At 41.4% G+C, this 26,060-nt stretch overlaps 2 protein-coding genes across 7 annotated transcripts in view; one reads left to right on the forward strand and one right to left on the reverse strand.

Moving 5' to 3' along the window:
- Positions 1-22: 22 nt before the first annotated feature.
- LOC119651355 (cilia- and flagella-associated protein 20) lies at positions 23-1,056 on the reverse strand. The gene is made up of 2 exons (XM_038054918.1): positions 661-1,056; positions 23-433 (listed from the first exon to the last, which is right to left on the reverse strand). The coding sequence occupies exons 1-2, from the start codon at positions 934-936 to the stop codon at positions 125-127; spliced, it is 585 nt and encodes a 194-aa protein (XP_037910846.1). The 5' UTR covers positions 937-1,056; the 3' UTR covers positions 23-124.
- Positions 1,057-1,106: 50 nt separating this feature from the next.
- LOC119651356 overlaps positions 1,107-26,060 on the forward strand; it is a 39,195-nt gene continuing 14,241 nt past the window's right edge. Inside the window, exons 1-3 of one of the 6 annotated variants that reach the window (XR_005249448.1) lie at positions 1,107-1,427; positions 6,521-6,776; positions 7,242-7,523. Coding sequence is in view for 2 of the 6 variants with exons in the window: in XM_038054920.1 (XP_037910848.1) it covers positions 1,406-1,427; positions 6,568-6,753; positions 7,242-7,279 (246 nt within the window). In the remaining 4 variants the exon portion in view is untranslated. Of the gene's footprint in view, positions 1,428-5,761; positions 6,445-6,520; positions 6,777-7,241; positions 7,524-26,060 lie in introns of those variants that run through there. The other 5 variants (XR_005249449.1, XR_005249451.1, XM_038054920.1 and 2 more) reach the window with 5 other exon arrangements.

Genomic DNA, 26,060 nt, shown 5'->3' on the forward strand with positions numbered 1-26,060 from the left:
AACAATTTATTTTTATTAAACATGCTGTCACGAATTTTTATTGTAAGAGAATTATCAATATTGCATTCACATAATTGCATTGAAGTATACATGATAATTATGAAGCTTCAAACGTTTGGCTGACTTAACGATTTGGAACAGGTTTCTGAATGGGCAAGAAAAGCTTAAATTCAGGGGGAAGTTCATCCTCGGAGTAGAGACGATCGGAAAAGTAAACCCGTCTTATTCGGCAGTTGGCGTGGATTTGGACACGGAGTGTTTCAACATAATTAGTTCCATAAGCACGCCTTGTGAAATCGGAAAGGTTGAATTGTATCTGGTTCCACCCTTCATCCAGACGCATTGGCATTGTACAAATGAATGGTTTAACACGAGTCGTTGATTGGTAGTTGCTTGCACGGAAACGTCGTCTGACATTCTTATCATCTAGAACCTGCAAAAACGGAATGTTATACCTATACTTGCTTCTGTTATGCGACAATGAACAGCCGTCGTTCTTCAATGTTGAATACAGTTAAGAGGAAACAAAACTACACAACATTTTATTAGGGAATCTTTTGAAACACCGTCTGCCTGCCGTTGAAACTTTCATAAAATGGCTCTTCAAGTGAACAACAAAGTGAAAAACCAAACAACCAGGTTGTTTGAATTACTCCTTACCTGCACTTCAAATGTAAAGTATTTTTTCAGATTCTTGATTATCATAACGAGGAAAGGGAGTTTAATGCCCAGCGTTCTCTTCGGATCGGCTGGACATGTGATATATGTAGTACTAACGTTTGTTCCCACTATTTCTAACACCAAACTTTGTATGTCGTTGTCCGTGATCCGTTTAATATGGCCATTTCTTACTTTCTTATCCCAGATTTGAAGGGGTTTACTACCAATACTGTATAAAATGGAAAGAAATCCCGATTGAAATGTATTTTTAAACATATTTTCACTTGTGATTTTTCTTTATTTGTATAATTTTTGCGTAGAAGTGACGAATTCAAATATGTAACTAAAACTTCGTATCTAAATCTAACTCATTCTTGTCGTTTATGTCGATTTTTTCGGTTGCATGGCAACGTGACTTCAACGACTTTTAGCCGGTTGTCAATGGCAATTTTGAAGAATGTTGGTTATAATTTGAGAGAATTTTGTGTAGAATATTTCTTTATACTTTTCTATTCTAATTTTTGTTTGTAGTGAAACTGGTAAAATTTTAAAAACGGGTAGTGGGAACGTTTTCTCTATTGGTGCTTTTAGTAAATTAGCGCATTTATGTAGATAAATTGGGGGCGAAAATACGGACAGGTTTGCAAGGAAATATTCATATGCGATTAAAATAGGATGTGTCTGTGTACAGTGGGGAAGAGGATGACTATCTGAGCACTCAGACTGTGTTGGTCCATTGTATTCGATGCTTCCGTCTACAGAAATGAGTGAGTTGCCGGATTTCCGGTAGTTGATAAAGTTAAAGTCTGATAGCGCATCAGACGCCCATAACCATACGACCGTGATATCGCTGATCGATTTCGTCGTTACGTAGGCTACGGAATTGTCCATCCTCATGTAGGGGGCCAAAAAATCTTCGGAGGATTCTTCTCTCGAACACGGCCAAGAGTTCGCAGTTTTTTTTGCTAAGAACCCAAGTCTCCAAGGAATACATAAGGACTGGCAAGATCATTGTCTTGTACAGTAGAAGCTTTGACCCTATGGTGAGACGTTTCGAGCGAAACAGTTTTTGCAAGCTGAAATAGGCTCTGTTGGCAGCCAACAACCGTGCGCGGATTTCACCGTCACAGCTGTTATCCGTTGTGATTTTCGACCCGAGATAGGAGAAATTTTCAACGGTCTCAAAGTTGTAGTCTCCTATCTTCACTGTTTTCGTTTGATCCGTGCGACTCGATGTTGTTCGTTTATTTCGGTTTTGGCGCTGACGTTGTCACCATGTACTTCGTTTTGCCTTCATTCATGTGCAGCCCAAGATCTCGAGCCCCCTGCTCGATGTAGATGAAGGTAGACTGTACATCTCGGGTTGTTCTTCCCATGATGTCAATATCGTCAACGTAGCCCAGTAGTTGAGTGGACTTGGAGAGGATATTGCCTCACGCATTTACATCGGTATCGCAAATAACTTTCTCCAGGGCCAGGTTAAAGAGGGTGCATAATAGGGTATCCCCTTGTCATCGACCGTTGTTGATGTTGAATGGTTTCGAGAGTGATCCTGCTGCTTTTATCTAGCCTCGCACGTTGGTCAAGATCAGCCTAGTCAGTCTTATCAATTTCGTTGGGATATTAGATTCTCTCACAGTGGTGTTCAGTTTTCCCTGGCTATGCTATCATAGGCGGCTTTAAAGTCGCTGAAAAGATGGTGCAACTGCTGTCCATATTCCAAAAGTTTTGTCATTCCTTTCCGCAGAGAGAAAATCTGATCTGTTGCTGATCTGCGTATGGAGCTATCCGGCCTAGCAAGATAGCGGAGAATATCTTATAGATGGTACTCAGCAATAATACCTCTATAATTGCTGCACTGCGTGATATCCCCCTTTTTATGTATGAGACAGATAATGGCTCTTTGCCAGTCACCAGGCATTGATTCGCTGTTCCATGCTTTCAGCATCAGTTGATGAACCGCTTGGTGTAATTGGTCGCCCCCATATTTAACCATTTCGGCTGCAATTCCATCGGCTCCTGGCGACTTATTTAAGCCGATGAATTGCACGGACTGTGTCTTGTATGCCGATATTTTGGTTGTTGAGCAGTTCATCAAAATACTCAACCCATCGCTGCAATATGCCCATTCTGTCGGAAATCAGATTTAACTCTTTGTCTCGGCAGGATAAGCACCGATGTGTATAGGACTTCATCCTGGTAAAACTTTCGTGCCTGGTGCGGCTGCTCTCTGTACTTTTCTAGTTCACAGATTTGTTGGTTCTCCCAGGCTTCCTTTTCCCGTCGTGATAAGTCTTTGCGCGTGCTCGCGTTGTTTGAGAATACAACGTTACTCGATATGCAGCATTTTTCCGTTCCGTTGCTAACTTACATTCATCGCCAAACAGGCCTTTCCGACTTTTCTTGTTGCTGGGGCCAAGTATCTTTGTGGCCGTATCAATGATAACGTTCTTCAGGTGGTTGTGAAGATTATTTGTTGATGCTTCATCTCCAAGACATCTGTTAGCTGCGGTTATTGCGGCATCCATTTCCCCTTATAGATGTTACGGAGGGCTGTGCTGTGAATGGCTTATGTATTCACTCACCTGATTCTCAGAGGGGATTGTAGGTGGTGTCGTAATTCAAGCTCGGAGTACTATGATAATGAAATAGTGGTCCGAGTCTATATTAGCCCCCCAATATATTCTACCATTCATCACCCCTATATGTTCTAATATTCATTATCAAGGCTGAGAAGTGGCGGCGCTCGATCAGCACGTGGTCAATTTGGTTGAAAGTGGTCCAGTCTGGAGAGGCCCACGTATGTTTTTGGACGGCTTTCCGCGCAAACCAGGTACTTCCAACAGCCACTTCGTGCGATACTATTAACTGAATAATTCGCAGTCCGTTATTATTGGTATCCCTATGTAAGTATGGGAGCCGACATATCGCCTGAATACGTGCTTCATCTCTACTTGACTATTGAAATCTCCAAGTATGAGTATCATACTTGGGACAGGCTTCGAGGATCCGCTCAACTGCCTCGTACAAGGTATCCTTCTCAGACTCTGCATTCTCCTCTGTAGGAGCGTGAACGTTTATGAGGCTTATATTTCTAAATTTTCCTCGCAAACACAGAGTGCATAGCCTTTCGCTTATATTTTCAAAGCTGATAACAGTAGATTTCAGTTATGGGAATAAATAGAGGCTACCCCTTTTTGATGATCCACGTCGATACGGATACGACACTTCAAGATTCGAGCAAATGGGAAATCTGTCGCAGAAAAACTAATTCGAGAGTTGTTAACATCAAACGAAAACTAGGCAGCTGCATGGAAGATATTAGAAGATAGATTCAATAATAAACGGTCGTTGGTATCAGCGCTCGCCAATAAGCTGCTATCACAACCCAATCAGGCAGCAGATAGTCCGCCGTATATCGCTATCAAAAGTTTGCATGATGCAAGAAAAGAATGCTTGACTGGAATTATAAACATTGACATCTCGATAGCTAATTGGGATCCGATATTGATTCATTTACTAGTAAGAAAGCTAGATAAGGAGTCACACACGCTCTTCGAACAATCTTTGGGGTACCCAAGAGAACCACTAACAGTGCAGCTATTTTTTTTGGAAACAAGATTTTAAATTTGAACTCGACGGGGCGAACCGAAAGTCAAAACGAACATCGAGCATTAACATCAACGGTAGCGTCATGCATTCATTGCAAGCAAGAAGACTATTCACAGGAGATTCAAGTCCCAACATTCTTTGAAATTTTATGGAAACGGAAAAGTCTTGCACACGTTCGATCGCGATGGGAGTTGCGCGAACAAACTTCCGCACATAAAGGCTGGTGTTAGTATCATGTATGTGATGCAGTGCATTGGCGCGCACCCAAGTGTGGTTGCGAGCACGTGTCAGTATCTGTCCTAACAACACACATTGTACAGCGGTTTATGTCCTCCCACATCCCGGCGGGAACCAAAGGTAAATCTTTATTTCGGATTAATGGTAATGGATCTTAATGGAATCAATGAGCCAATGATGCTTCGAAATTCCTCTGTAGAAAGCTTGGTGGAAGTAAACACGCAATAGATCAATGTTTGCTGTCCTAAGAAGTGAGGAGGAAATAAGAAGATGCATCCAAGATCAATCTTTCGGAAGTAGTTGTTTTCTGCTGGGATAAGATGAAGAAACACGCATAAGAAAACCATCTAGGTGACACACCAATATCACTTGCCTACTCGAAAAGTGCACAATGAAATTTTGTGCCTTTTGCCACTGAAATTGCTTCCCGGTGTATAGTCTAACCCCAAAATATATTTACATATTAAATGCAGATATTGAAATCGTTCTAAACAAACATTGCCTGTACACCATACGGACACATGCATATACATACATATATGTACGTAATTGATAAAAAGCGTCACGTATTTTAAATTTACTCCGTGTACAAAAGCATACGTGCATATGCTTATATGTATGTACGTGAATTGAATCCCATGGGTACTATCTGTCTTAATTGGATACTACCCGCAAACTTGATTGGCGTATACAAATATCTATGCCGGTCTCGGCTAATTGACACTGATATACAAATAACTATTACAGGCATAGGTACACTGTACATATACATACCCGCATATAAATATTTCCGATTTACTTCGTGCACAAAAGTATACCTGTGTACATATACAGTACGTATATTGAGATTTGGTAGATTGTGTGTGATTTTTTTCAGATTTTTTGGTTGAATAGGTTCTGAGAACGAGATATGCTTTTGAGTCTCCACTCTTCTATCTTTCACCCCACCCCGCCCCCCATTTTCGAAAAGTACTAATCGAGGCCTTTCCTTTAATACCCCACATAAACATATTTTGTGAAAAAAATTTACACCCCCTTTTCACATGTATGGGAAGCACCTCCTCAAACTCAACACAAAATGGCACCACTGGCTATATGTAAAGGGGCTTTTAAAGACCATATCTTCTTATAAAATTTCGTGACAAAAAGCCGTTTTTGAGTAAATTGAGTGTGACAGGCAATGAATCGATTTTATTAAGGTTTTGTGTTTACACAAGATAACATTGATAACCTCAGCAACATGCTGAAGAAGAGGACCTCAACCAGATAATGCACAAAAAAACAAAACACAAATGACAGTTGCTGAGCAGTGGTGTGACACTTGTTTCAAGGATTCCCAAAATACTTCAGATGAATCAGAAGATGTGGCAATGCGAACATTTCTAGCACTGGAACGACGACTGCAAAGGAATCTCGAACTAGGGACACATCAGAAATCACACACATCAAATCAATGTATCCTCAAGAATCATTATTTTGTGCCGCACCCTTGTGTTATCAAAGTGGGGTTGACATCAACCAGATTGCGGTAGTTTTCGATTCATCAGCAAAAACAACAACACAGCTATCTCAATGGCATAGCCCACTGCAGACCAGCCATCCAAGATGAAATGTGGATAACCTTAATATACTTAGATTTAGGTTGCCGAAGATCATGTTTTCCGTCCAAATTGAGAAAATGTATCGCAGATCTTCATTCACAAATCACATCGACCATTTCATCTAATATTTTGACTTGATCCCAACAAAGCTACATAAATTTTCGAGCTATTAACTGTAGGGTATGGAAATAGGAGTGCAAACCACTCAAGCTTGCTATGTAGAAGGAATCCCAAACGAAGATAGAGAGAAGCTAGATCTCTGTAGTGCCAAAAACGAATCAATCAATACTTCGGGGTTTACATGACAACCAAAAAACGGGGTTTTTGAGTAAAGGTTCAAGAACTTGTACATAACAACATAACGAGACGAAAAATTGTTTGTGTTTTAACTTGACTTTTCGACCCGCTAGGAATTTTAGGACCGATTGTTATAACGGCGATAATTATCGTCCAACAGAATGCGGGATGAAATACACCTGTTTGTTCAACTTTTCAAAGGAAATGGTTCGAATTTCGAAAGGACTTCGAGGCACTCAACGATATCCAAATCCCGAGGCATGTATTTGCCGGCAAGGTACTGATGAAGAAGCAAATCGACGTTTTTTCGGATGCGTCCGAAAGTATACATGGAGCAGCGATATAAGTGAGTTCAAAAGACAAATCAAGGTATGTAATACGTAGTTTAACTTTTATGTGCTAAGTCACGTATAGCACTTATTAAGGTACATACGCAGGATCGTTTGCCTCGAACTGTGTGCTGCAAAGTTAGCTGTGCATCTAAGTCATATAGTACGATCCGCTTCGTATGAGAACCTTTGGGTTTCGTAGCCAGGATTAGACTGGAGATCCTCCAAAGCGAGAACAAGCGGGATGAAAAGGAGAAATCCTGGTACTGGTGGCTTAGGGATGCAAACTAGCGGCAGCCGTGCTCAGTTCTGCCATTGGCCTCATGGTGGGGCTATGTAAATAGTTTAAATATTATACAGGTGTTTTTCACCTCCGGTCGTAATCAATTAGATATTCTATTATATAGTTGTGTGTTCATTTCGCTCTTCATTCATCAAAATGAAGAAAAAAATTGTAAAATATAAAAATAATCATATCTTTAATGCAGATATTATTCGGTTTCAGGCCTTGGAGAAACCGGATTATTGCCGTTCCCAAATTGAAATCGCCTCCGCCATTTCGTCACGTGGGACCACCGGTTCACACCACTAGGGAGTCTGGAGGCTTCTTCCACATTCAGGTCATGACTGATGTCACTCAAACGCCACTGCAGCCGCCATACAAGGATGCCTATAAGGCCTTCCTAAGCTAATAGAAGAATAAACATATTCTAAAGTGGAGTGACAAAGTAAAAGTATTTCATTAAACTATCGTTACCAACTGCTTACAACCGAAAATTTCTGTTTGAGTGCGTTGCTGCCGCCGCTTTTGCCCCCATTGACTCTTGGTCTTCACGTTCCGAGATTGTAGCGCTACAAGCGATAAAGCAGTGCTGACCTAAAACCTGCTACATAGCCACGCGTCTTGCGGGAATCCTATGTGAACCTATTGAACGTTGACCTTGCATTTAAATTTGCTCAGGTCACATATTGTTAAACGCAGGCCTAACGCTTTATTTCTGATTGAGGGTGACTAAAATGTATTTTTGCATTGAGAATTACCGGGACTGAGACCGACTGTTCGATAGAAATACGAGTATGTATATATTTAGTCTTGGAATTTTATTTATATTCTGATTATAATAATGGTAATTCTATTTGCAATCTTAGACTAAAGATTGCTGCTAAGATAAATCTTAAGGGGGTCATCCCGTGTGTCGGGTTGGAGAAATCGATTTTTTTTTTTTTTGCATGAATTGTATCTATATATAGTGGAGAATATGTGGGCAAAGGGATTTTCCGATATTCCGAGCCCTTCAGAAATTACAGGGTTAAACAGGTAAGGAGTTTGCAGCCGCGGCTAGAGTACGCGATGAGAAAGAGCATCGAATCTTTTTTTACCGGTTAGTTTTTTACCTGAGCCTTATAAATTCGAACACAGGTATGAATATGAAAAGATGGAAAACCAATCAATTGTCTAAACTTATTTGCTGTGTGGAATAAAAAGGATAATCCAGTCTAGAGTGAGCACTGAAAGGCGTTCAAGTTATACTCAGTTATATTTTGTTGTAAGTATTGTGCTGTTTGTGTGTTCAGTGATTTTTTTAAATGGATTGTACGAAGGGAGATTGCTTTACCATTCAACGTCATGCTCGCACTGAAAAACGAGTATTTCATGGGAATCGATACTTATCAGAGAAGAAAAAGGACTTCGCATCAACATTAGCAAAGTAACTTTTAGCAAGCATGAACATGGATGTTCGAATTGCGACAAGTTTTGTATATTGTATATTGGATTTTCCTGGAGTTTTCTCCGGTAATTCTGCAAATTTCTGCAAATAATAAAATATACATAGTAGTAAAAAAGGAATGGGTAGGACATGTCGAGAAAAGAATGGGAACAATGAGTCGTTAAATGCATTGATCTGGACTTTCGCTCCTAAACACCCTCATTCTGGGGCCAAGGATGTAGAAATAGTCACTTTTCTGGCTGTAATTATTTTCAATGAAGGACTCAATGGCATTCTCAAAATCTTAGTGACAATGGGATGTCAAGTTGGTCACATATGTCAGGTTTATGGCGACCGCCGTAAAAAAGCGCGAATTTAGCGGTGCGAACGGCGATCGACTGACCTCTCTAAAAGAGCCAGAATTGAAACCAGAGAGCAACAATCAGCCTTACACGACTTATTTGAAGAAACGGAGGGTACTCTCTGTGGACCAGGTATAGCAGATTAATGCTGAGTTAAAATTTTACTATTGATAATGACATTTAAATTTTCAAATGCGTTTTTCTCGAAACTGCATCTTGAAAATCGGCTGCCACCATAGCTCAAAATTTATCCAACCAAATTCTTTGAAATTTTCACGACTTCTTTAATACATATTTCTACGGTCCGCAAACTAGGATAATTGCAATCGGACGGGTCGTTTTTTTTTTATTCATAAAAAAAGCCGTAAAAAAACACTAAAATCCAAAAAATTAAGTTTAAAAGCCCACCAAAAATTTACCTTTTAATATTTTCTAATTATCCTAGTTTGCGGACCGTAGAATATTGTCCACATTAAAACGCCGTTTAGTTTTTTTTCTTCAGATGAACACAGCGCCCTTCAGCGTGGCAGCAGAAAAACACCTTTTTTTGGAGATGGGTGCATAAATTGACACGTATTCCAAAACCTAGCTACGATATCAAGCAGAAAAATTTGTCACATATACTAGAGATATCAATAAACATATGGTGAAAAAATCACGTTTCTGCCTTTATCCAGTCCGCCAAAATAATTTTTCAAAAAAAGGCAAAAAAAACGGCCTTCACACGGGATGACCCCCTTAACAAAGATCTTTCTACGTTGAGTTTAAGTGGGTCCTCATACATGCAAAAGGTATCAAATGAAAGGCCTCGATTAGTACTTTTTGACGCCAGTCTTAGTTTTGAAATTTGCTGGAAAAGTGGGGAGTGCGGGCGATCGAAATTGATGATTTCTTCAATAGGTCTATTTTCCGAAACTACCCAACTGAAAAAAAAATCATCTATACGGTGTCCAGGCCTCAAAATACTCTCCATATTGATATCTACTCAAATTAAGTTAATAATAGTATAATACTTTGTATTTGGGAAATTGATTAGAAACGTCTCTCAAGTTTATCCAGGAGTTATAAAAATTCGCAGTGATATAGATTATTGAATACTATCACTGACAAGGCTAGAGTAGCACAAAGTTGCCCTTTCCACATAAATTTACTGCAACCCATAGTACAAAATATTATAGCAATATCACACTGAAAGTCTGATATGCTAAATTTATATTCATTACCGGCTATGTACAAATGGGATAGTTTTGCACTCAAACTTACACAAGATACAAACAAAACCTTTCGTATCTGAAGCGCCGGACTTCCGGTTTTCCGACTTGTTCTCAATCCAAAAACACTCCATGCGGCTTGGCTCTATACTCCAGTTTAAATACTAAAAGGAATTTCACCGGATCTATCAAAGCGTTTCCGGAAGAAAATCTAAATTACTTCAGGTCTGGCGAGGTTGTGTTTTATATATGTTAGTATCTTTTTTGGTTTACCATGTTTTTTAAGCATTTCCTTTATTTTCTTTTGTTTTTTCTTATTATTATTATTTATGCTTTTTATTTCTTATCGTTTTAGATATTTTTACATACATACATAATAAGTGTATGTAATTTTATCTTTTGCTTATTCTTTTAAATTAATGAACTCATGAAATTATAGTATAATATTTTACCATGAATTTGAGTTGAATTTTCTTAATTTGAGGACTTCATTTCTACTTTTCCTTGGTAACCCCGCACCAAATACAGTCCAAATTTTTTTCACCAAATATAGTCATGCGGGGCATCAAATGAAAGGTCTCGGTTAGTACTTTCCGAAGATGGTCCTAGTTTTTAGATTTTTTGGAAAGCTGGAGAGTGCGGGGGTTTAAATTGATGATGCTGGTGGCTTATCGTAATTAGAAAATCATAGCGTGTGATATCAAATTAGCGTTGTGAACCGGTTTTCGCACTCTGGGCGAGAATCTGACTCTGAAAGCTTACAAACAATACTGGGCACCTCTTTATTCCACGGTTGAAGCATCTCAGAGTCGAAAGATCGAAAAAGCTACTGCGCGCGTATGGCAAAAGTTTTTCTTGTTCACAAGACGAAAAAGTTTTAGGACTGAACAAAAATGCAACAAATAAAACGATCGGGTATATGCTCGGTCTTCACATGGCGCCAAAGACAAAGACCCATGTACGCGATAGTCTGGTAGGGAGTCTCCTGGAAAGGTCTTACTCCCATCCAATTCCGCACTACTGCAGTCAAAACCATCGTTAAAATTTACGAAGAAAGTGTTCTCGAACTAGTAGTCTAGCCACTCATTGATAATTTCGAATATTCTGCGCTGGTGCATAAGTCGTTGTCAACAATGGCTCACGGGCAATGTTTCAGCATTTATCCGTGCTGAAGAACGGACGTCGGGAAGCTCCGACCGAAACCCGCTGGACTACGAATTATGGGACATTTTTGTGCGAAAGGCTTGCGAATACGCCATCCAAATCTAGAGTCGTTCATACGAAGTATCATCGCAGAAGTCGTTACCGTTAAAGACTGTGTGGACGTGTATCGCTAATTGACCCGCGTGTTTACGGCTCTGTATTAATATTGAAGGCGGTTATTTTCAATGAATAAACTTAAGGGGGGTTTTATTCAATTTTACCAAAAATATGGTAATATACTATTATTAAGTTAATTTGAACAGATATCGACATGGAGAGTATTTTGAGGCCTGGGCACCATATAGAGGTAGCTTCATGAATTTTTCAGATTTTTCGGTTGGGTAGTTTCTGAGAATGGGTCCGTTAAAGAAATCATCACTTTCTACCCCTCCCACTCCCTGGCTTCCTAACAAATCTCAAAACTAAAACCGTCTTCGAAAAGAACTAATCGAGACCTTTCATTTGATACTGTCTGAAGAGGACCGTAGGACTAAGTCTCCACGACAGGTACCTACGTAAAACACTTATGGGCTTAATTGTCACAACCGATTTATTCGGAAACGGCTTACACTATTGTGGCGAAATTTGATGAGAACATGTGGTCTGTGAATCCCTTTACATATAGCAAGTAGCGCTATTTTGCATTGAGTTTAAGGGGGGCTCCCCATACATGCGAAAGGGGGTGCAAAATTTTTCTCACAGAATATAGTCATATGCAATATCAAAAGAAAAGGCTTGATTAGTATCTTTTGAAAATGATTTCATACTGGATGAAACATACGTGGGTTAGGGCTCAAAATGTATGTATGTATGTATGTAAAGTGTATCAGGTCTCGTTCTCAGAACCTATCCAATAGAAAAATCTGAAAAGAATCACAATGGTGCAACTATACAAAATCTAATAAGTACCTGCTCAAATAAAGTTAATAACAGTGTAATACCTTATTTTTGTAAATTTAACCAAAAACCCCCATTTTTAACGTGCATAATTACACAAAACCTTAAAAAATGGTCAGTGGAGAAGGTTACTTTAACTCGAACATGCAGGCCACTTATTTCACCGATTAGATGCAAAATTCTGCATAACAGCAACTACATTTTCACATAAATGGACTGCTGTTCTCTCTTTTGAAATATTTTTGAAACCTATAAATGTTTTCTTGATCTCACCAGGGGAAGATATATCTTAAAGTAATTGATAGCATAGATGGACATGAAATATCCATTGTTTCACCCCAAATAACTGCGACAAAATCAGCGGCTTGAATTTTAGAAATTATTTCGCTTTGAAGAGTAGCATTTTGAATATAATCTTAGTGTAGCCTTATCAATTTCGTCGAGATACCGAATTTTCTCATGGCCATGTACAGTTTTACCCTGGCTATGCTATAATAGGCGGTTTTCAAGTCGATGAAAAGATGGTGCAACTGACGTCCATTTTCGAACAGTTTTTCCATCGTTTGCCTGGACCTAGCAAGATAGCGGAGTAAATCTTATAGATGGTACTCAGCAACGTGATACTTCTATAATTGCTGCCCTGCGTGATATCTCCCTTTCTATGTATGGGACAAATAATGCCTCGTTGGCAGTCATCAGGTATTGATTCGCTGTTCCACACCGTGAGCATAAGTTGACGAACCATTTGGTGCAGTAGGTCGCCTCCATATTTAACCAATTCGGATGTAATTCTATCGGCTCCTGGCGACTTATGATTTTTAAGCCAATGAATTGTACGGAGTATTTCCTGCAAGCTTGGATGGAAATCACAATGATGCACCTATAATGAAATTTACGCTTCAAAATTCATCCTATTCTTAATTTTTCTTTCCATAAGAATATTCTACAACGTATCAGGAAAATTAAAACAAGTCGGAATACTGGAAGCTCGGGCTTCCGGTATAAAGGTTTTGTGTTCATCTTATGTAAGAAACTTCAACGCACATTTTTCTGTTCGTATATAGCTACAAATCCAACCTATTACTTCATATTTTTCCAAACTACAAAACATACGTACATATTACAGCCATAGATATTATACTCACCCTAAACAAACAAACTGCCTATTATCGAATACTGTACATACACATGCACGTATATAAGTTGATCGTACCCACATTTCCAATTTACTTTGGGCACAAAAGCATTCATATGTACATATATAATACGTACATTAAATACGAGCGGTTTAATGTACAAATATACCTATTTGAATTAGACAGTACCCGCAAACTTCATTAGCACGCATATGCTATATACCTATATACACACATGTCTGGTTGGAGTAATTGATATTCATATACAAATGACTAAAAAACTAAATAATAAGTCTTTGCGACCTCATTCAAAGGAACTCGTTCCGTCGTGGTATTGATGAATTGATATGTGATGATGACGTCATACAGGTTGTTGAATGCACGAAATTCACAAAGATGGCAAAGTTTGACCCCCTATAACTTTGCTAATAATAGTTGGATTTTCTTCAAACTTGACCAAATTGTGCATTATGCTATACCATAGCAAATTTCGTACTTCTGGAATGAATGAATAAGGAGGGTTGCCGGGCAAATTTCTAAAATGTGGAAATATACTATTATCAACTTTACTTGTGCAGATGTCGGAACCGGATGCATTTCGAGCCCTAGATTTCGTAGAAATGCACCATGTGATTTTTTCAGATTTTTTGGTTGGGTAGGTTCTGAGAACGAGATCTGTTACACTTTTTGATGGTCATATATTGAGCCCTCACTCCAATATGTTTCACCGAATATTAAATATGGAATCAGTTTTGAAAAGTAGAAAAAGTAGACCTTTCATCTGATACCCTACATGGCCACATTTTATGAAAAAAAATTTACACGCTCCATTCACATGTATGGGGAGCCCCCTTAAACTTAACGCAAAATGGCACATGTAAAGGAAACAACAGATTACATACTTTGGCCAATTTTCGTGACAATCGGTCAAGCCGTTTCCGAATAAATCGGGTGTGACAGACAGACAAACAGACAGACACCGTCTCGATTCTAATAAGGTTTTGTTTCTTACAAAATCTTAAACAAGTCGGAATACCGGAAGCTCGCGCTTCGGGTATAAAGGTTTTGTGTTCATCTTATGTAAGAAATTTCAAGGCATATTTTTCTATCCGTATATAGCTACAAATCCAACATAATCTTCCATATTTTTCCAAACAGCGAGACATACGTACCCGCACCCTAAACAAACAAACTACCTATTTCCGAATACTGTAAACATATATGCACGTATATAAATTGATCGTACCCATATTTCCGATTTACTCCTTATATCTATTTGAACTAGGCACTACCTGCAAAGTTCATTAGCACGCATATATATACCTACACACACACACGGTCCAGCCGTTTCAGAATAAATTGGGTGTGACAGACAGACAGGCAGACAGACAGACAGACAGACAGACAGACAGACGGACAGACGGACAGACGGACAGACGGACAGACGGACAGACAGACAGACGGACAGACAGACACCGTCTCGATTCTAATAAGGTTTTGTTTCACACAAAACCTTAAAAAAGGTGAATGAAATCGGTAAAGCTGCTCTGAAGTTATGGTGGGGCCAAGGGAAAGCATAGCAAAAATGAAATTCGGACACCTTTGTACGAAATACATACACTAGGCAGAAAAAGTGTGCGTACACTCAGTAGTATGATACTTTTCCTTAGTAAAACAAAAAAATTAAGCTAATTTTTGTGGCGAATTTATTATCCAAACGTTACAAATAGTTCCGTAGTTTTAGTGTATTTAATTCACTAAGTTATAAGTCTTACAAAAACCAGGTTATAAAGTCAAAAATTAAAAGAATCGCAATAATTCAGTAGAAAAAGTCTGCGTACAGTAAACAAATATTTAAAAAAAATTATATTTGAGTAAATATGAAAAGCAAATCAGTAGCTTGTAGGATACCCTTTTCTTTTTATGACCTCTTTTAATCTTTTCGGCATAGAAGATACAAGTTTAGATGTTTCTTCAACACTTATTTTATTCCATTCTTCTTGTAATACATTTTTCAGCATACCCTTTGAAGTTATATCGTATTGGCGAATTCTGCGTTCTAATAAATCCCACAGATGTTCTATGGGATTTAAATCTGGCGATTGTGGGGGTGTATGTAACTGTTTGGGAACATTATATAATAGCCACAGCTTATTAACCTCAGCCGTATGCTTAGGGTCGTTGTCATGCATAAAATAAAATGCGTCACCCAGGCGTAAATTTTCAGCACTTTGTTTTAAATTACGTTTTAAAATATTTAGGTAGTCATATTTGTCCATGATAGACTCTATAAATTGCAGATTTCCTACGCCACCACTTGCCATACACCCCCAAATCATTATTCCGCCACCACCGTTGGCATCAAATTTTCTTTATTCAATCCTGTACATGCTTTTCTCCATACTATTTTTCTTCCTTTTATTCCAAAAATGCAGTATTTACTTTCATCTGAGAAAAGCACATTTTCCCAGAATTCATTTGATTGGTTTACGTACTTATTCGCAAATTTTATTCGTTTTCGCCTATTAGTTAATGAAATAAATGGTTTCTTACGTGCAACTCGCCCATGGTAACCAGCTCTCTTGAGTATTTTCCGTGCAGTATCAGCACAAATTTTTTTGTTGAACTTAAGTTCAATATCTTTCGCGATTTGTGGTGCAGTTATTCGTGGATTCTTTTTCACCGAACCTATAATACTTCGCCTTTCCCTAATCGACAACTTCGATGGGCGACCAGATCGTGGCTTCGATGTTATTATTCCCGTCGATTTAAAGTTGTTAACTACCCTTTGAACAGATGAATGTCGCCTTCCTACTATCCTGGCTATTTCGCGGAAACTTTTTCCTTCTTCCCATAATTTTATTATAACTTTTCTTTCACTTACACAAATCTCTTTTCGCTTCAATTCCATAATAACAATTATACACACAAAATAACGAAAAAACGTCCTTATTTTTCACACTTCAAACACAGCCATAAACCAATAACTCACAATCAATTTACTCCAAATGGCAAGGATTTATATTTCGGGGAATCACCTAATTATGTGGCTGTACGCAGACTTTTTCTACTGAACATTTGTGACTTTTCTTATTTCCCCTTTTTTATTTCAGTTTCCTTGAATTCTAATTTCGTAAAAGTGGCCTTATCAAAGCAACAAGACCACAAGCAATATGCAAACAATAAAATGTTTTTAAAAAACTAATTTATTCGTTTTGAGAATGAAGAGGGGTCCTAAGTCCGCATCAACTTAATGCAGGACCGGACCAATTGAGGAGCAACTTACTCCTTCTTTTCTGGTCCACGGACCCCTCGCTGGGCCTGCACCCAAACTTTTTTAAAAAAAGTGAAGTGACGGCGGCTTTACGGTTTCTTACCAGGACAGAGGCAAATCGTCAGACGCTGCCTCACCTCTGCCCTGGGAGCAGCGTGACCGTAGCGGCTCGCAGATGTTGAATGCTACCTTTATATAATTCGTAAAACACGACATGCCTACGAATTATATTGAGCGCAAATCCGCCTTGCTGACCAAAGCTGGCCATGGCTGAAATATTCGTTTTGAGAATGAAGAGGGGTCCTAAGTCCGCATCAACTTAATGCAGGACCGGACCAGAAAAGAAGGAGTAAGTTGCTCCTCAATTGGCCCGGTCCTGCATTAAGTTGATGCGGACTTAGGACCCCTCTTCATTCTCAAAACGAATATTTCAGCCATGGCCAGCTTTGGTCAGCAAGGCGGATTTGCGCTCAATATAATTCGTAGGCATGTCGTGTTTTACGAATTATATAAAGGTAGCATTCAACATCTGCGAGCCGCTACGGTCACGCTGCTCCCAGGGCAGAGGTGAGGCAGCGTCTGACGATTTGCCTCTGTCCTGGTAAGAAACCGTAAAGCCGCCGTCACTTCACTTTTTTTAAACTAATTTATTCGTGTGTTTTACTAACGAATAACCAGGAACTGCTTAGTGTACGCACATTTTTTCTAGCGAGTGTATGTGCTCAGGGAAGTGATAAAAGCAGTTGTATGTGTTTTATTTCTTTACAATAACGTAACGTGAAGTCTGTTAGATACAACGCAAAGAAAATTATCGAAAAATTCCAAATAAAAACCTCGCCGAGGGCGAATAACAAAAGAAATTCTATTTACATAGGCAAAATTCAAGGTCAAAGGGTGGTATAGGTCCTACGGCGAAATGTGGATTGTTACCCACGATGGAGCATAAAACCTGGGAATCGCTCTACTAGCAAACCCTATCTCCACTTCCACGTAGTGACCGCTGGGAGCTCTTTCTTAACGAAAAGCTGCTACCCGGAAAACAACTGGTTACGAAGACACGAAAGGAGCCTCGGACTGGATTGACCACACAACGACGAACCCGGCAACGACAACGGAATAATGATTTGCGCGTTTTCTTACAGAACGTGCGCTCCCTGCACAGAGATGGAGCTGTCAAGCAGCTAGCCGATACCCTGTCCCAATCCGGATTGATGTAATAGCGTTGTAGGAGATACGTTGGACAGGGAACGGTTTCCTGGAGAAGAGTCACTACACCATATATTATAGTGGCCACCCAGTAAACCATGTGCTCCGAGTAGATTTCTTAAGCAGGCAAAAAATGAAACCTGTTGTCGGCTTTGAAAATATAAGCGAACGGCTATGTACTCTGCGCTTGCAAGGCAAATTTAGAATTATAAGCCTCATTAACGTTCACGCCCCTGAAGAAGAGACTATAGAGTTGGAGAAGGATACCTTGTACGAGGCAGTAGAATGAATTCTCGAAGCCTGTCCCAAGTATGATATCAAAATCATCATCATTAACGGCGCAACAACCGGTATCCGGTCTAGGCCTGCCTTAATAAGGAACTCCAGACATCCCGGTTTTGCGCCGAGGTCCACCAATTCGATATCCATCGCTACATCTCATTAAGGGTCTGTCTCGTCTTTTTTTCCTACCATAGATATTGCCCTTATAAACTTTTCGGGTGGGATCATCCTCATTCATACCACATCCTACCTATTGAGGAGGAGGATTTTATCCACAGCCTGACGGTCATGGTATCGCTCATAGATTTCGCCGATATGTAGGCTGGTTTGCGCGGAAAGCCGTCCACAAACGTACGTGGGCCTCTCCAGACGGGACCACTTTCAACCACGCCACTTCTCAGCCTTGATGAATGCCAGAACATATAGGGGGACCAATATAGACTCGAATCACTATCTTGTTGGCATGGTGTTCCGGGCTCGAATAACAACACCGCCTAGACTCCCCTCTGACAATCAGATGAGAGTTGACACTGAAGCCATATACAACACAGGCCTCCCCAACGCCTATAAGGGGAAATTGGATGCCGCACTAACCGCAAACAACAGAGATCCTGGAGATAAAGCATCAACAAATGATCTTCACAATCACTTGAAGAACGTTAGCCGCTAAAAGAGTCGGAACGGCTTGTTCGACGATATATGTATGCTAGAAGAATGCCGCATACCGAGTAATGTTGCATTCTCAAAGAACGCGGGCACGCGCAGAGACTTATCACGAACTCCGTCGAGCGGAGAAGCGACTTCACAGACGGGAAAAGGAAGCCTGGGAGAACCAATAAGTCTGTGAACTAGAAAAGTACAGGGAGCAACCGCACCAGGCGCGGAAGTTTTACGAACAAGTCAGCAGGGTGAAGCCTTATACACCTCGATGCTCATCCTGCCGAGACAAAGAGGGAAATCTGATTTCCGACAGAATGGGCATATTAGAGCGATGGGTTGAGTACTTTGATGAGCTACTGAACAACCAGAACAACGGCGAGTTGGAGGTCCGCCAACTGAAGACGACGGACAAATACTGCTACCACCAAGTTTAGGAGAAACAGTCCGTGTAAATCATAAGTCGCCAGGAGCCGATGGAATTACAGCCGAATTGGTTAAATATGGAGGCGACCAGTTACACCAAGTGGTTCATCAACTTGTGTCAATGCCTGACGATTGGCAACGAGGCGTTATCTGTCTCATACATAAAAAGGGAGATATCACACAGTGCAGCAATTATAGAGGTATGACGTTGCTGAGTACCATCTATAAGATATTCTCCGCTATCTTGCTAGGCCGGATAGCCCCATACGCCCAGAACATAATTGGCTCATACCAAAGAGACTTCAGTCCAGGCAAATCAGCGACATATCAGATTTTCTCTGTGCGGCAAGCGATGGAAAAACTGTTGGAATATGGACAACAGTTGCACCATCTGTTCATCGACTTTAAAGCCGCCTATGATAGCATAGCCAGGGTAAAACTGTACACGGCCATGAGGGAATTCGGTATCCCGACGAAATTAATAAGATTGACTAGGCTGACCCTGACCAATGCACGAGGTCAGATAAAAGCAGCGGGATCACTCTCAAGACCATTGGACATCAATAAAGGTCTACGACAAGGGGATGCCGTATCATGCGTCCTCTTTAACCTGGCCCTCGAAAAAGTGATCCGTGATGCTGAGGTAAATGCAAGAGGTACGATCCTCTTCAAGTCTACCCAACTACTGACCTATGCTGACGATATCGACATCATGGGTAGAACCACCCGAAACGTACAAACTGCCTTCATCCAGATCGAGCAGGCGGCCATTGGCGCGGGATCTTGGGCTGCACATCAATGAAGGCAAGACAAAGTATATGGTGGCAACGTCAGCACCGAAGACGAATCAACCAACAACATCAAACCGCACTGGTGAAACAGGAAGAATAAGGATAGGAGAATAAAACTTTGAGACCGTCGACAATTTCTCCTATGTAGGGTCGAAAATAACAACCGATAACAGCTACGATGATGAAATCCGCGCACCGTTGTTGTCAGCTAACAGAGCCTATTTCAGCTTACAAAAACTGTTCCGCTCGAAACGTCTCACCATAGGGTCAAAGCTCTTACTGTACAAGACTATGATCTTGCCAGTCCTCATGTATTCCTCGGAAACTTGGGTTCTTAGCAAGAAAAATTGCGAACTCTTGGCCGCGTTCGAGAGAAGAATCCTCCGAAGAATTTTTGGCCTTCTACATGAGGATGGACGATTCCGTAGTCTACACAATGAGGAAATCTATGAGCGATACCATGACCGTCCGGTTGTGGATAAAATCCGGCTTAATAATAGGTTACGGTGGGCGGGTCGCTTAATCCGTATGGATGAGGATGATCTCACCCGGAAAGTCTATAAGGGCAATATCTATGGTAGAAAAAGAAGACTGCCTAAGATGGAGCGATGGCGTAGGTCAGGACGCCAGACAGCTTTTAGGAATATCGAATTGGTGGAACTCGGCGCAAAACCTGGATGTCTGGAGTTCCTTATTAAGGCAGGCCTAGACCGGATACCGGTTGTTGCGCCGTTGATGATGGTGATGAAGGAAATTAGTGTAGTGCAAAAAAAAGGTTAATAAAGTGTTAGTCAAGTAAAGAAGAGTGGTTTCCTTTAGTGTGGTCGCGGAAATCCCAAACAATTGGAATTCTGGTAAGACCCTAATTTCCTAATCTTTCCACAGCTTTACTCGACAGCTAGAGATAAAGGGAGAGGAGACCGTCGCTCCCAAGAAGTAAGCGCACCTAGTTAAATACTAGGCTGGACTTGGGGCGACCTGTGTCCTAATATAAGACTCCCAAACAACTTGGTCCGTCGAGCCGGATAGGATGCCAAACTAGGATCCTTCACGTAAATGTCCGCAAATGACTTATAATTTATAATTTGAAATAAAGTGAATTTCATTAAATCGATCGTGTTGTTAATGAAATTAAAGTGCGTAGTAAAAAGATTACAAACTTGTTAGTGTTCCGCCGCGACAATACTGAACGGCACGTATAGTACATCGGTAAAATTATCGGTGCTTTGTTTGTGCTGGAGCAACATAGGAACGTTCAGACCAAAGGAAAGGTAGTGTTGCGTCTCCTACGTTTCCAGTGCACTATTTTGTTGTTACGTGGGCGCGTTTAGACCAAAGGGTAGGTCCTTACAGTGTTGCGCTTCCCACGTATTCAGTGCCCCGTTCAGAGTATTGCCATTGTGGAGTGGAAATCATTAATTTTTTGGTGCGGCGCTCAAATTAAGAGCGCAAAGTTACAGTGTTGCGCTTCCCACGTATTCAGTGCCCCGTTCAGAGTATTGCCATTGTGGAGTGGAAATCACTAATTTTTTGTTAAGAGTGCAAAGTTTTAATCGTTAGGGCACTTAAATTAAGGGCGCAAAGTTATATTATCGCCGCGAATGGAGATTCAGGCAATTATTGATGCCCAGCAGGAAAGGGTCATAAAACTTGAAAGTGTGAGGGAGTCCCAAGTCAAACTCCGGCCAGAAAAAAGGACGCAGGAGCGTTTTGCTGCGGCATGGGAAGAAGTGCAACAGCTTTATTGGGATTTCCTCGCCGGCCACAGCCACCTTCTTCGTCAAAATGCTTCCAAGGACATTACTTATTTTCGAGAAAATAAATTATCCGTAATGATCGGTATTTATAATGCGACTAAGGAGCTGATTGGGCGTGTTCATCGCGATATCATTCCCGAAAGCTCTCCCGTCGATGGAGAAATCACAGGTGGAAGGACAACATCAAGTCCGCGCCCCGGTCCTTCAGCCGAGCTTAATGATGCTCAAGGGGAGTTGGAGGACGCGACAAAACGACCGGAAGACTTGTTCTCTAGAGAATGGTTCCCCCGGGTTCCCGATGAATTGAACATGCCTTTTAGTGACATACCGTTCCCGACAAGAGGCTTTGGGCTAAGAAGCTCCGAGACCGAAGGCATTCCTTATTGGAATCGCGGCCATAGACCTTGTCCTCGTCCACCAGTCCCTGATATTCCTTCGTTTGATGGGGACCTTCGTCACTTTGAGTCTTTCTGCAGTATTTTTCAATCAGTCTATGAAGGATCTGATATTGGGCGAGCAGAAAGGCTGATGATGCTGCAGAGCAAATTAAAAGGTGATGCGAGGAGAGTCGTAGAGCACTTACGAGTGCATGGGGAAAATTACGAGAAGGCCTGGGAACTTCTGGAACGACGCTACAGTAATTCTCGGGCGCTGGTATAAAAGGAGATCCAGGCCCTCATAGATCTTCCCCAGATAGTGTTACAAGACCCCAGTACCATTGGAAAAGCACTTGACACAATGCGCTCAGTGGTTCAAAACCTGAGGAAGGCTGGGTTCAATTGTGATCAAGGTGTACCTTTCATACCTTTTATCCTTACCCGTAAAATGGATATCTCCACCCGACGGGAATTTGACTCATTGCTTAAGCAGCCAAAACTTCCGAATGGCGTTAGTCTTAATCAAACGATTCTTCCTGGGTCAAAGTTGCAAACCCACATCTTTGACATTGTTACCCGTAGTCGGAAATTTGAGGTTGTTTTTTCCAGTGATATTATTAAAATGTATCGCCAGATTTTGCTAAGACCAGAGGACCAGTTAAGACTGAGAATTTTATGGAGATCTAACCCGAAGGAACCTATTCAGGAGTATTTTTTGAAAACAGTGACCTATGGGATTGATTTCGCTCCCTGGCAGGCGATTAGGACACTTCATCAAATTTCGGTAACATTGGAGAAAGGGAAGATGTCCTTAACGAAGTGTTGGAAAACATAGATAGATCGCGGCAAATTGATTCCGTTGTAGAGTTGCAAAAGGCCGAGAGTGATTTAAAGATGCTGGGGTTACACTACAATCCTCAAAAGGATTGTTTCAGTATGGTATCAAGGTGAGAAAAATTACTATGTTCAGTAAAAGAAAAATCCTGAGTGTGAGTGCATTTTTGTTTGATTCCATTGGTTATTGCCCGTTATTATGAAGCTACGAATCGAAATTCAGAAGTTGTGGCAAGAAGGGTATGACTGGGATGAAGAGATTTGAGGAGTTGCCCGAGAACAAATAGAAAAAGTGTTTTCTTCATTAGGGGATTTGAATCAGGTCCAAATCCCTAGATGGACTGGGTACGGTAATGAGAGCCACGTAACTGAGTTAGTTGGTTTCAGTGATGCTTCGGGGGATGGATACCCTGCCGTTATTTATAGCAGAGTCAAAACACATCGTGGGTATGTCGTCCGTCTTATTGCATCAAGGGGCAAGTTACTCCTCTGAAGGCCCGGGTTGGCCAAGCCGAAGGGCTTTGTACCATTCCCAAGCTCGAACTGGAAAGCGTGGTATTATTAGCCGAATTATTAAGGGATTCAAAAAAACTTAGGGGCAATTCCACTAAAGTGCTTAGCCTACACTGACTTTGAGGTAGCCCTCGCTTTGATCCAAAGTCAGAAGGAAATTGAAAATAAGGCTGTGAAGTGTAGAGTCGCATCAATTTGAAAGGATCTCGCTCCTTCCGAAATTCATCATATACAGTCAAAGTTGAACTCGGCTGATTGCGCATCAAGAGGAATGCTCCCCCGGAAATTTGTCAACCATGGGCTATGGTTTGAGGGTCCTCCTTTTTTGCAAGGGGATCTACCCGTCACTCCCTTTGTGATGCTGACTGACCGTTGCGTTGCGTTGTGCCTGAGGTGGAGAAACAGGAAGTCAGGCTTCCTTTCGGCCATGGAGTTAAAGCAAGCAGAAGTCGCGGCGACTAAATGGCAGCAAATGGAGCTATTTGGAAAGCAAATTGCGAGGTTGGCGCACGGGCTACCCGTAGAAAAACATTATTGGGTAAGTACGCTCAACCCCTTCTTGGAGGAAGGAAGTGGTTTTCTCAGGGTGGGAGGACGGTTGAGCAACGCTCCATTACCATTTGAGCAGCGGCACCCCATCATTTTAGGAAAATGTCATTTGGTGGATCTACTCATTAGACAGGCTCATGTGGGATTGGAGTCACCATGACTATAATTCGAGACATCTATTATATACCTGCCCTACAACAAAGAGTTAAGAAATGGATAAGGGCGTGTACCAAATGCATTCGTATGAAAGGTCTAACAGTTACCCCCAGGATGACAGATCTCCCAGTAGAACGAACAGCAGCTGAATTTGTGTTCGAAAACGTTGGGACTGATCTCTGTGGCCCATTTCAAATCAAAAGTAGCCCGTTGCGAAATTCAAAAACAATCAAAGTATACGTGGTTGTGTTTGTGTGCATGGGAACCAAGGCTCTCCATCTTGAGATTTGTTCTGACCTTAGCGCCAATGCCTACCTTGCCTCTTTCCGTAGATTTGTGAGTCGAAGGGGGCAGCCGAGGTCGGTTCGGTGAGATAATGACACGAACTTGGTCGGCGTAGCTAAAGTATTGAAAGATGCTTGGCAGCAGGTGTCTGCCGAAGTCGGGAAAAGTTTGCCAAGGGCAAGCCATTTCGGAGGGCTTTTTGAAGCTGCAGTGGGAAGCTTCAAGCGTTTTGTGAGAACGATGCCAGCGGTTGTTAATCTGTCCTATGAGGATTTGCATATCGCTGTATGTACTTGGGAAGCCATCCTTAACAGTAGACCGTTATACCCGTTGTCAGTCATGATTTGCAGGTGCTGACACCTGCACATTTTTTAATCCAGCGGGATTTATTAAATCATCCGATGGGGAGAGGTCTCAGGGAAGATCTTCCTGCAACAAGGCGGTGGCTGCAGGTCCAGGAATTACAGCATCAGTTTAGGGTAAAATTTGAGCAAGATTACTTGGGCCATTTACAGAAACGATACAGATGGAAAAATCCAGGGCGCCAGTTAGATCAGGGGGATTTGGTTCGAATAAAGGAAAAGGATCATAGTCCCCTGAATTGGAAGGCGGCACGGGTCGTTGAGACGTTTCCGGATCCCAACGGCGTGGTGAGGCAAGTGAGATTAAAAACAACTGAACGGGATAACGTGAACCGTGCAGTGCATCAGCTTGTCCCATTACTACCGCAGGGTGGTAAGCTGAAACCGGATTTATCGGCAGACGGCAGGCCTAATCCGGGGGGCGAAGCAGCAATCGACGGTCCTGCGTCTTGAACACGTGGAGCCGTAAAGTTTAAAGGTGGATTTCTGGCTCGCGTTGCCTTGGTTCTTTGTTTGTTCTTTCTGCCTGGCAGTTTGGCCTCCTCATCGGTAGAGCCGGTGTTAGAGTCAAGGAGTATTCATTTAAGCGATGTTCAAGTTAAGGTGTTCGAGTTAAAGTACATGGTGGCAACCTCAGTAAATTTAACCGCCGATTTAGAGGTCATAGCGGATCAAATGGAAAAAATTTAAGAAAATTTGCGCCAGACAAGTCAAGCAGGACATCCAGGAACATTGCGGGACTCTGATAATCGCTAACGAACAACAGGCTAAGGATGTAAACCAGAACCTGATTGCCGCTTATAAACTCAATCGAGCTAAGCGGGCCTCAAGCGTGGTTCCGTTTATGGTAAAGGAGGCTGTGAAACTAGGGGTTAAGTACTTGCCAGCTGTGTTCGGCACGGGGGCAATGGTATACATGGGTTATCGAGATGCCGTGATCGGTAATGAGATAGAGAGCTTGCAGCATTAGCAAGCTAAAATCGCCTTCTTGATGCTTAATATCACGGATCTCGAGGGCCATCAGGTTGAGGGGCAGATTAATGCTGTTGTGGAGCGACAGGAAGTAGCCATGCTCCAACAAGAAATATCAGAATACTCAATAGCAGGAATATGGGCTAAGTATCAGCAGTTAAGTAAACTGAGACCAATAGGAGAGCTTACAGAATATATAAAGCGAATAAATAAGGAGGTTCCAGGGATGATCTTACCGGATTTGGATCATCCGGAGAGCATCTTCGACATTCATCCTCCTTCAGCATGGGTAAAAGACGATTTAGTCACCATCGAATTTGTAATCCCTCTGGCTTACAGAGAACGGTTTGCCCACGTAGCAGTAA

This window comes from Hermetia illucens, chromosome 3 (assembly GCF_905115235.1).
Source record: "Hermetia illucens chromosome 3, iHerIll2.2.curated.20191125, whole genome shotgun sequence".
Lineage (NCBI taxonomy): Eukaryota > Metazoa > Arthropoda > Insecta > Diptera > Stratiomyidae > Hermetia > Hermetia illucens.

What these genes read in the sequence shown, in the direction of transcription:
- LOC119651355 (XM_038054918.1), bottom strand. Translation starts at nt 936, where the DNA reads ATGTTTAAAAATACATTTCAATCGGGATTTCTTTCCATTTTATACAGT. An exon ending in ACTTTACATTTGAAGTGCAG is followed by an intron (nt 434 to 660) that starts GTAAGGAGTAAT and finishes CCGTTTTTGCAG; the next exon opens with GTTCTAGATGATAAGAATGT.